Source organism: Lolium rigidum, chromosome 6 (assembly GCF_022539505.1).
Source record: "Lolium rigidum isolate FL_2022 chromosome 6, APGP_CSIRO_Lrig_0.1, whole genome shotgun sequence".
Taxonomy (NCBI): Eukaryota; Viridiplantae; Streptophyta; class Magnoliopsida; order Poales; family Poaceae; genus Lolium; species Lolium rigidum.
In genome coordinates this window covers 41,062,548-41,074,436 of record NC_061513.1, presented here as the reverse complement: position 1 = coordinate 41,074,436, position 11,889 = coordinate 41,062,548, and the positions used below count along the sequence as shown (strand labels likewise).

At 46.1% G+C, this 11,889-nt stretch overlaps 1 protein-coding gene across 1 annotated transcript; it reads left to right on the top strand.

Moving 5' to 3' along the window:
* Positions 1-7,262: 7,262 nt before the first annotated feature.
* Positions 7,263-11,386, top strand: LOC124660815 (probable serine/threonine-protein kinase At1g54610). The gene is made up of 7 exons (XM_047198652.1): positions 7,263-7,601; positions 8,355-8,660; positions 9,487-9,804; positions 9,891-10,106; positions 10,302-10,402; positions 10,487-10,610; positions 10,809-11,386. The coding sequence occupies exons 1-7, from the start codon at positions 7,341-7,343 to the stop codon at positions 11,169-11,171; spliced, it is 1,689 nt and encodes a 562-aa protein (XP_047054608.1). The 5' UTR covers positions 7,263-7,340; the 3' UTR covers positions 11,172-11,386.
* Positions 11,387-11,889: the final 503 nt, after the last annotated feature.

The window sequence follows — 11,889 nt, the reverse complement described above, 5'->3', positions numbered from 1 at the left end:
TTTTGTTGTTTTCCATTAAGCCTAACTAGTGAAAATAAAAACAAGAAACAAAAAGATATAATTGCAGGATCTAAAGGAAATAGCTTCGAGCACTCACACACCGGCAACAAGTGCTAGGAAATAGCTTAGTAGTCGGAGGATGTGAATACCTTTTACCTTACCTCCCCGGCAACGGCGCCGTGAAAATAGCTTGATGTCTACGCACGCTTCTATTCCCGTAGACGGTGTTGGGCCTCCAAGAGCAGAGGTTTGTAGAACAACAGCAAGTTTCCCTTAAGTGAATCACCCAAGGTTTATCGAACTCAGGGAGGTAGAGGTCAAAGATATCCTCTCAAGCAACCCTACAATTACGATACAAGAAGTCTCTTGTGTCCCCAACACACCCAATACACTTGTCAGATGTATATGTGCACTAGTTCGACGAAGAGATAGTGAAATACAAGTAATATGGATGATTATAAGTAGTAATAGCAATCTGAAATAAATATGGCAGCAAGTAAACATGTGGCAGAACTTGTTGGAAACGGTGTTTCAATGCTTAAAAACAAGGCCTAGGGATCATACTTTCACTAGTGGACACTCTCAACAATGATCACATAAATAAATAACTTCTCTTCACTTGTGCTACTTTCAAACACTCTCTTGTTGGATAACAAACACCATTCATTGTGTAGGGCTACAAGAGCACCCTCAAGCCGGAGTAAACAAGCTCCACAACTTCATAAAGGAAACACACACGATGCGCACACTGTCACCATCACACCGTGGAGAGTGAATCCGGAGTTCATATTAAAGTAACCTTTAGAGTGCATAGTAATAGTTAACTTCATAACCTACACGAGATTACAATCATAACTACGCCAAGTACTTCATGATGCACACACTGTCAACATTACATCATGGAGGAGGAATAGACTACTTTAATAACATCACTAGAGTAGCACATAGATTAATAGTGATATAAAGCTCATGATCACATAAAGATCACATGGGAGAGAGGGATGAACCACATAGCTACCGGTACAGCCCTTAGCCTCGGGGGAGAACTACTCCCTCCTCATCATGGGAGTCAGCAACGGCGATGAAGATGGCAGTGGTGTCGATGGAGATGACTCCGGGGGCAATTCCCCGTCCCGGCGGCATGCCGGAACAGAGACTTCTGTCCCCCGAAACGGAGTTTCGCGATGGCGGCGGCGTCCCCGGAGTCTTTCTGGAGTTTCGTCAATTCGTCTCGGGTTTTTAGGTCACGAGGGACTTTATAGGCGAAGAGACGGAGTCAGAGAGGCCAGGGGGCCCCCTCCCCATAGGCTGGCGCGGCCAGGGGCCACCCGCGCCGCCTTATGGTGTGGGTCCCCTGCTGCCCTTCCTCGTCTCCCCTTCGGACTTCTGGAACCTTCCGTGAAATATAAGATCGTGGGCTTTCGTTTCGTCCAATTCCGAGAATATTGCCCGAACAGCCTTTCTGGAACCAAAAACAACAGAAAACATGAACTGGCACTGTGGCATCTTGTTAATAGGTTAGTTCCGGAAAATTCATAAAAACATTATAAAGTGTGAGCAAAACATATAGGTATTTTCATAAAACTAGCATGGAACATCAGAAATTATAGATACGTTGGAGACGTATCAGTCCCTGTTGCCAATGCAACAGCTCTCAACCCTGCAAGATATTCGCAACTCCACACACTTGCGCACGTAGCCGCCGACCACGAAGCGGTAAGTTGCAGCCTTCTAATTTCCAATGGAACAACAGATCACCCAAGACTTTCAGATCTACACGAAATCAAGCAATATGTTGTAGGGATTTAATAGTTTTGAAGAGCAAACAACTAAGAACTAGGGTTTATCTTAAACGTGGTCTAAAACAACTTTGGGAGCGTCCTGGGCACTTATATAGGCGTCCGGGACGACCTCAGGTCGAAAAAGTACGAAAATAACGGACCCAGAATAGATCTGGTCGAGACAGACTCGGACTCGGCCGGTCTGGGGGCCGGTCGACCGGGCCTGGGACCGGGCAGGTCGGTTCAAACCGGGCCTGTGACCGGGTGCTGACCGGGCGAGGTAATTGTTCTGCAGTAACCCTCCCGGTTGGCATCAGCATAGCGTTCGGTTGGCGCCGGGACGGGTCCAGCGTGCCGCCCGGTTGGACTGGGCCAGTGACCGGGCAAGCCGGCGTGGCGGCCGGTCTAAGCGGGTGCTGGACCGGCCTGGACTGTGAAGTCTCCTCTCGCGCAGGCCTCCCGCTCCTCCCTCGCGCGTCCATAGGGTATCTTCATGTCCAGCTCCATGTCCAGCTTCACGTCCAGCTTCACGTCCAGCTGCTCCTCTCCTCCTCGTGCGATGCTTGTCTCCTCTTCGTAACTGATTATACATAAGTAACAGATTTATGCAGTATAAAGTTCTCATCAATCAAAGTATCGTTTATGAACAAGTTCACCTGTTGTTTGAGTAGCTTCACACGAGCCCTTGTAATAGGTCTAATCCTAACTTCATTGGACTTGAGCTTCACAACAGCTTCATCTTTATCTTGCAATGACGGAGGTAGTAGTGTAGTAGGGATGTCCTCATCATCTCCCCCCTTCAAAAGGCGTTCACCTCGACGCTCCAAGGTCTTCTCCATCATATGGTGTCAAATCAGCAACATTGAAAGAATTACTGACACCAAACTCATCAAGTTATCTCCGCTGTGTTCATCCCGTGATCATCATCACCACCGTTGCTTACTGAGAAGATCGGGTCACCCCTTATCATCTTTTTGCTTCTTTTCGATTTGCTATTTTTTTTTGATTTTATGACTCAACTCCTTGATAACACGGCCAACAGATAATGCAAAGCACCAAAATCCTAATGAGCAGCCTGTCGAGCGGTAAAACTAGTCTCTTCTGGGAAAGTTCCTAGTCACGTATATCGAAAGGCTGTGGCTATGGTTTGGAGAAAACACACTGTATGCTATGGGGGCTCGGAGCAACAAAACTGACTCTAGATAAAAGCGGAAACACAAACCCTAATAATACTAGATGGAAGAAAAGATACGCAAAAACAACTAAAACTCGAAATTAGTGCAATCTAAAGCTATGGCAAACCCTAACATAATTTTTTTTTGGCTTTTTCTGGATATGAAACACTCACAACTCAACTATGGGGTGGATTGTGGATGGCTTACCGAGGAAACCCGAGAATCTGATACCAAGATGATAAGGGGTGGACCGATCTTCTCAGTAAGCAACGGTGGTGATGATGATCACGGGGCGAACACAACGGAGGTAACTTGATGAAGTGGATGATAACTTGTATGATGCAACGAGATCTCTCGATTGGTCCCTGTCGCCAATGCAACATCTCTCAACCCTGCAAGATATTCGCAACTCCACACACTTGCGCACGTAGCCGCCGCCCACGAAGCGGTAAGTTGCAACCTTCTAATTCCCAATGGAACAGCAGATCACACAAGACTTTCAGATCTACACCAAATCAAGCAATATAGTGTAGGGATTCAATAGTTTTGCAGAGCAAACAACTAAGAACTAGGGTTTATCTTAAACGTGGTCTAAAACAACTTTGGGGGCGTCCTGGGCACTTATATAGGCGTCCAGGACGACCTCAGGTCGAAAAAGTACGAAAATAACCGACCCATAATAGATCTGGTAGAGACAGACTCGGACTCGGTCGGTCTGGGGGCCGGTCGACCGGGCCTGGGACCGGGAAGGCCGGTTCAAACCGGCCCTGTGACCGGGTGCTGACCGGGCGAGGGAATTGCTCTGCAGTAACCCTCCCGGTTGGCATCAACATAGCGTCCGGTTGGCGCAGGGACGGGTCCAGCGTGCCGCCCGGTTGGACCGGGCTAGTGACCGGGCGCGCCGGCTGGTTTGACCGGGTGCTGGACCGGCCTGGACTGTGACGTCTCCTCTCGCGCATGCCTCCTGCTCCTCCCTCGCGCGTCCATAGGGTATCTTCATGTCCAGCTCCATGTCCAGCTTCACGTCCATCTTCACGTTCAGCTGCTCCTCTCCTCCTCGTGCGATGCTTGTCTCCTCTTCGTAACTGATTTTACATAAATAACAGGATTTAGGCAGTATAAAGTTCTCATCAATCAAAGTATCGTTAGGAACAAGTTCACCTGTTGTTTGAGTAGCTTCGCACGAGCCCTTGTAATAGGTCCAATCCTAACTTCATTGGACTTGAGCTTCACAACAACTTCATCTTTATCTTGCAATGACGGAGGTAGTAGTGTAGTAGGGATGTTCTCATCATAGATAGTAGTTTATAACAATGACCACACATCATAGCAACCATCAAGGCAAGGCCAAGAGACATGGCTTCTTCAATTCCTCCAGGAGCACCATCAGTGCTTCAAACAAGCGCTCATTGATGATCAACTTTACATAAGCTCTCACCATATCAGAATTCTCCAAACCTACCTCCTTTAGCGCATCAAGGATTTTAGTTGGAGGAGTCACCTTTGGCATAGGAAGTGACTTGGTTGTTTTTAAAGCTTCATCAAAAGATGCCCTCAATTGTACCATCATGCACAAGATACCTTTTCTGAGGCACCTCTAAAGATTCTTCAGGAACTAGTGTGTCTTGTTTGTCTAGTTTGTGAACAGACTCAGCTCGTGCCCTAGCACTTGAACGAGTTGCATCAGAAACTCAATTCGGCTCCCGGGTCCGTATGATCCCTCTACCATAAAAACATATTTTCAAGTGTTTAAAATTTTTGATAAAAAAATTTACATGTACATCTCCATAATATATGTGTATTCATCAAGTTTCACGAAAAAATGATATTTTTGTAGTCTAAGCGAAAAAGAGAAAATTTATCTTGTGATAAGTCTTTGTTTCAGCACCGAATTTTGTCTTTTTACACACGTCACATGACATGTCGATTTTTCATGAAACGACTTTGTGAGCGCGTAGCACATGAAGATGTACGTGCGAAATTTTTGTTTCAATTTTTTTGACATTTTAAAATGTGCCTAACATGTTTTCAAAATAAAGGGAGCATACGTTCCCATGTGCCAAAACATCACGTTGCATGGTCTTTTGAAAATATAGTACCAATAACTTACCAATTCATCACCACCATGTTCCTATAGCAACCCGCATCCTTGTTGGCCTATATGTGTGTATTGTATAGTGCAACATAACTTTCTTCTTTATTCAATTGGCGACATGTAAAAGTCTCTTCTCAACAATTTACATTTCTCCTAGCCAAAATGTCCTTGCTATAACCATGAGACCATTGAGAAGGTGGCGAGTTCTACAACAAAAGAGGGAGAAACAAATAAAGAGTAGTGTGGAAAATAGTGCATCTGAATACTCAAAATAGACAAGTGCTTGAACAAATGAAATGTTAAAACGGAAAGTAGGGCTCGTTTGATGCACATAACTGTCGAAACAAAGCAATAGAAAAAAACAAAGTTTGGATGGCTTATACTCTTGAATCTTATATAATTTGGAGAGTAATGGAACTTAGCACAAAGAGTATTTGACATCACATGAGAAATAATTTAACTCTAGCAAGAGTTCCGAGTGGATGTAGAATTTTGCTCCAAAATAGAGTCCATATAAATCCTCCGCAAAAACACCCAAATATTTCAGCCCAACAAATCAAACAACTAGCATCCAAAATACTTGTAAGTATAAAAAATCTTCCAAAAGGTAAACAAAATTCCGTGAACCAAAGGAGCTCTAAGTAACAAATTCAATAGCATCACAAGCACCGATGATCCAACATAACCTTAGGGCATCTCCAGCGGCGCGACGCAAACGGACGCAGAGCGACCGTTTTCGTCCGCCGTGACCGGAAATGCGTCTGGGGCCTGTTCCAGCGGGGCGACGCAAAATGACCGGGCCGTCCGCGGAGACGCAAACCTGACCCAAATATGCGCCAGGTTTGCGTCTCTGCGGACGCTCGGCGGTCACTCCGAGCGTCCGCTCGCGTCCCCACGGGCCCTCATGGCAGCGACCTAGGTTCGATCGGCCTCGAATTCACAACCGCCAGCGACCAACCGCCGCAATGGAGCGCCGAACCGCCGCGGAAGAGCAACCGCCGGCCTCTTCGTTTTACGCGTCGCCGTTAATCCGCGCACATTATAACCCCGCGTCTACGGTAATTCAAGTTCAACCGCCTCCTTCTTCATCCTCTTTTCTTCTTCTCCAACACCGGCACGTCATGAGCGACTACACGCTGCCGTCCGACTCGGAGAGCGAGGGCAAGTCGCCCGAATTCCTGCATTGGTGGGAATCGCCGGCGACGCCAAGCGATCCGGGCTCCACGCCTAGCTACCCTACCTCCAGACCGAGTGAGGACGAGGAGGAGGGAGGCGGCAATGGCAGCGAAGGCCAGGAGGAGGACGGAGGCGGCGCCGCGGCCGACGCCGACGACGAGGAGGAGGGCCAGGAGGAGGAGGAGGACTCCGACAGCAAGTTCGCTCGATTGGAGGCGCACGAGGCGGCGGACGACAAGGCGGCGGCAAGGAAGAAGTCCAGGGGGCTGGCGCGGGCGGCGCGTCGTCGTCCGTTCACCGACGACGACGACGAAGACGCCATTTCTTCCAGTTTCAAGTCCTCGACGGGCGCGTCGTCCTCCAGTTCCGACGACGAGGTGACAAGCAAGAGGCGGATGAGTTTCCACGACGACGACGACGCAGGGCCTTCGAACAAGAAGGCCAAAAAATAGTTTTAGTTTATATGTTTTTAAATGTCTTCTTATTTGTATGTTAAATATGTTTGAATCTAGTCGATTGACGTATCCGGTTAATTGTTTAGGCTATAATCTATTCGATTGGACCAACATGACATCATGAGTACATCTTTTTCGCGTTTAAAACTTGATCATTCAACTATAAACTGTAAAGAAGTAGCACAAAAAAACAGTTGCATGTCCAAAATGCGTCGGACCGCTGGAGGTAGCCCCCGACGCAAACGGACATTTCGCCCTTTGCGATCAATTTGGCGTCCGCGGGGTGACACAAACGGACGCTCGCGACCACTTTTGAGCGTCCGAAATGCGTCGCGCCCGCTGGAGATGCCCTTACAAATATGAATACATGTTGCTTGTTTAATATATTTCCTCCTAGAACCCAAAAATACACCCCCTGGTAAATACTGTATGCTCCCCTTGGTAAATGCCAAAAATACAAGAGAGTGTGGAGTCTGAACAACACGGAGTCAAAAAGTCCAACGTGGAAACTGCCAAACGGTCGTCACAAAAGACCCGCCGCTGTCCGGCGTCGGAGACCGGTCGCCCATTTCCCTCCCTCCCTCCCTTCTCAGCTTCCCGCTTCCTCCCGTTGTCTACTCTCCGCCCTGCTCCCGACGCCACATGACGCGGCGCGGCCATGGGATGCACCCTCGGTAAGCTCGCCGCCTCGCCGGGCTGCTGCTCCCTCTTCTTCCCCTCCGTCACCATCGCCGCGCCTGCCCTTGCCGGAGGAGTCGGAGGAGCTGACGAGGTGCAGCTCAACGCGCCGCCCCCGGAGCACATCGCGGCGGTGAAGAAGGATGCGACCGGGTGGCCGCTATGGCTGTCCTCTGCCGCCGGCGACGCACTCCAGGGCTGGGCGCCCCGCTCCGCCGACGCCTTCCACAAGCTCGAGAAGGTGAGGATCGTTCCTGACCATCTCTCAGCTGCTTCTTGCTGCCTGGCTAGCTAACCCGTCCGGCCATCTTTGGTTGTTGCCGGAAAAACTTGCCTTTTCTTGGAAACGTCTAAACGAGAGGACCCAGTGGTTGGTGCTTGCTGAAATTTTTTCTTGAAATTTTACCTCCGTTTTCCTGTGTGTTTTGATTCGCAATTTCGTTCTTCCCCAGTTGCTCTGTTTGTGATCCTAGATTGCTAAAAACAAGGCGTATGGAGTATAATTTTAATTTTAGAACTTACAGTTCGTGTTCTCGCTAATCTGAAAAATCCAACCTCTTTTGCCAAGTTGCAAAGAAGTAAAGAACAAGGGTGATAGGACAGAAAAAGTAATCATTGATGATGTCTTTTTATAGTTCGACACATAAACAAACTCCAAGAGCTGAACCGTTAAACTAAAACAGATATGAACAAATCCCAAAGCTCTGTTCAGGTTTAAGAAATCAGCGACCTCGATTTCCCTTCATATTTTTTTCTCTACTGTCCGCATCGCAAGAACCCGTAAGCCTGAAGTGAAGGTGTCAAAAGTCAACTAGCGGTGTTCATATAGTATTGTATTTTCATACTCGTACACTTTCTTATTTCTTCCAAGAAGAGTTCCATTCTGTTTATTAATCTATTTTGATTCGGATATCCGGGGCGTAATAGGCAGAGAAAAATAGAGAAATTATTAAAATTTGGAACAAGTTCAAGCAAATAATTTGTGATCGTGCAGATTGGTTCGGGGACTTACAGCAACGTGTACAAGGCGATCGAGGTGGAGAGCGGCGCTGTGGTGGCACTGAAGAAGGTACGGGTGGATGGCGTGGGTGAGGCCGAGAGTGCGCGGTTCATGGTGCGGGAGATCGCCCTGCTCCGCCACCTCGGTGCCCACGACAATGTCGTCCGCCTCCACGGCCTCGTCACGTCCCGTCTTGCCACCGCGCCATCACTCTACCTTGTCTTCGAATACATGGACCATGACCTCACCGGACTCGCAGCAGCAGCTGCTGCCTCCGGCGCCCGCTTCACCTTGCCCCAGGTTCGTACGTCCACTTCACCTGCATCTTGATACATTGATCTGTTTCTTAAAAACAACTATATGTACCATTTAGAGTTCAGTACAACATAGAAGCCAACCACTTTGTTAACCTGGTCACGAACTGGATGTTTGTGATTTACGTGGGATAATCTGTATTTACATTGACTGCTTTGTTGTTAAGATAAAATTGAACATATCTTGAAGCACTAGAATTACTGTATGTACAAATTTGTATGTTCAGAAGAAATAAGGAACATTGTATATGTAGCATCTGGATTCAAGTTCTCGTGCACACCAATTATGTTTCCTACATATATACTGTCAGGTTTTTCTTACAGTCTTTTAAAAGGAAAAGAAGAAATAATTTATATTCTACAGTAATTTCGAAATATAGTTGATCAAAACAAGCAGAATTTTCTTCTGTTCTAGAAGAAGAATCATTGACTGATCACGTGCAAGGAATTATGGTTTTGGCTTTTTGTGAAGATGCAAACAAATTCGTCGCTGAGAAACACGTGGACCTGGAAATCTACTAGGTTTGAACTTTGAATGCGAGTTTCAGTCCGAGTGACAGAGACAGGCACTCCATGATATATGTTCACACTATGCTTACAAGAAATCCCTTCAGATGTTTCAACTGTCAACATTGGCTGCAATTCACTCATTTCACATAGAATTGTCAAAAGTGAGAAGATGCCTATCTTTTCCCAAAAGCAAGGCTGCACTGCAACAAGGACTGATTTTTCCAGGAAAACAGTATTGGACACAATTATGATCACGATTGAATTTTGTTTCTTTTATTCATAGTCTTATTGTTTGTGTGCAGGTAAAGTGCTACATGAAACAACTACTATCTGGAATCGAACACTGTCACAACAAGGGTGTCCTTCACCGTGACATCAAGAGTTCAAACCTGCTTGTCAGCGATGATGGGATCCTTAAGATAGCCGACTTTGGACTGGCTACTAATTTTGACCCCGATAACGCGCGGCCCATGACTAGCCAAGTGATCACGCTTTGGTATCGTCCGCCTGAACTACTGTTAGGTGCCACTCACTACAGCGTTGGCGTTGATCTTTGGAGTGTGGGCTGCGTGTTTGCGGAACTCCTTCTAGGCGAGCCAATATTCCCAGGAAGAACAGAGGTACTTGTTTGGTCCTTACGGATACCCGTTTTCCATAATTATCTGCAGAAAACTGCACACTTTGGGGACTAACTTGTGTTAATCAGGTGGAACAACTGCACAAGGTTTTCAAGCTATGTGGTACCCCATCAGAAGATTACTGGGACAAAATGAAGTTCCCGCATCCTACATTCAAGCCATATGAACGATGTATAGCTCAAAAATTTAAGGATGTGGCGCCATCTGCCCTATCACTACTAGATACTCTACTATCTATTGACCCAGATATGAGAGGCACGGCAACTGACGCTCTCAACAGTGAGGTTAATACTACTGCACCATCAAGGCATTTATTTGAACCTGTAGAAGTCAGTCTAAACTTCAAACATTGCTAAAATTTGACCGAAAACTAGAGATAAATTCAGAGTACTCAGTAAGCAAGAAGATAATTTATGATCAAGCCAACAAATAGTAGTAGTCTTCTCCTCACAAGTACTTACCAGTTGCTGCAAATTCAGTTCTTCAGGACAGAACCATATGCCTGTGAGCCATCAAGCCTTCCGCAGTATCCGCCATGTAAAGAAATAGATATCAAAATGAAGTATGAGAAGCACAAAAGGTCCTGCTCACTTATTTTCGAACTTATTATGATACTTCCTTATGTCAACTAGAGCTTCAATATCTGTTATGATATGTCTTTCAGACAATCAAGGGCAAATGGGTCAGTGGAACGGCAGACAAAAACAAGAAAGCCCATGCCACAAAATCATGGTCGCAGAAGGGTATTTACTCCAGATGTCAATAATAAGCCAAATGGAAATCCAAGGGTATGTTCCCCCTCTTTTTGCTTCTGAATTTTTATCCTGAGCTGTATCATACTAAAATAAAAAATACCCCTGACAAAAAAATCATACTGCTATGTCTACTTGTGTCCTCTGCTTATCTAATACTTTTATCGAAAGCTCTATTTAGACATATATTAGAGCTATGACTAAAAGGAGAATGTGCTTATTATTGTTCTCCAGATACCAAGGCTGGTGACAAGCACAAGCACAACCAAACTCGAGAGATTTCCTCCACCGCATCTGGACGCATCAATTGGTTATAGTATAGATTCCTCAGCTGACGGAAGAACCAACGAGTTCTTCACATCATCGGTTGTGGAGCTAAGGAGAATGCCGAGCCTATTATTTGGTCACATGAAATCTTACCTGGGCAGTCCAAAGAACGGAATGCACAAGGCCAAGCCAAGCCTCAAGATGGCGCCTTCCACCGTTCTCATAGGTGCATTTCGGCCTTACTCGCTTGGCCATCCAATGGAGGTGAGAAGAAAGAATAGGGATCAGCTTAGAGCTAAAGGAAAAATTGCAGTAGGTGCAGTCAAATGACAAGCTAATTGTGTCCCTGTTATTCCAATCTTTCTTTTCCTTGTTCTTTTCTTACATTCGTCTGTTCGGGTAGCAGTTCATCTTAGTACACGATTGATAGGATATACTTGTATAGTTAGAGAGTATATAATAAAGGAGAGTTGTGAAGACGAACTTATGTATATATGAGAATTCACCAGTGAAATAGATTCGGGTGATATATTATCGTCAGGCAACTCTGTAGGTGGCTTCTCGCAATGTATACAAATCAGAGAAGAAGAGTGAAATGGGTAGTGCAGATAACAGAATTGATCTTAATCTTGGGACATGCTTGCTTCCAAACTTCAAGCATTCAGAAAGGAATAAAAAGTCCCAGAACAGAAGGCTTGCATGAACAGCTTCCAAACTAGTATGATTATCCTTTTTCTGTAACACTAATCAGTATCCTTGTCTAATAACCAAAAGGTGCATTCATGCACTGATGCTCCTTACATCACAGACGAAATCAGTTAGTTGCTCATATGCAGGGTTAGCTTACAGACGACGGCCGGAATTAAGTACAGGAGGTGACTGAATCAGCCGCATTTTACACGCTACTGTATGATCAGAAAAAGGGTCGTGGAGGAGCAGGTCTAGGTGGCAAAACAACATGGGGTTGATCAGGTTTTGCAGCAACAACAACGGCAGCAGGAGGAGTATGAGGATGAGGAGGATTGTGAGCTGAAGCTGCCTTGCTGCG

Bases quoted from the DNA above. Each gene is read 5' to 3' on its own strand.
- LOC124660815 (XM_047198652.1), top strand. From the start codon at position 7,341: ATGGGATGCACCCTCGGTAAGCTCGCCGCCTCGCCGGGCTGCTGCTCC. The intron at 8,661-9,486 runs GTTCGTACGTCC...GTTTGTGTGCAG, and splicing joins CCCGCTTCACCTTGCCCCAG to GTAAAGTGCTACATGAAACA. The intron at 9,805-9,890 runs GTACTTGTTTGG...TGTGTTAATCAG, and splicing joins TATTCCCAGGAAGAACAGAG to GTGGAACAACTGCACAAGGT.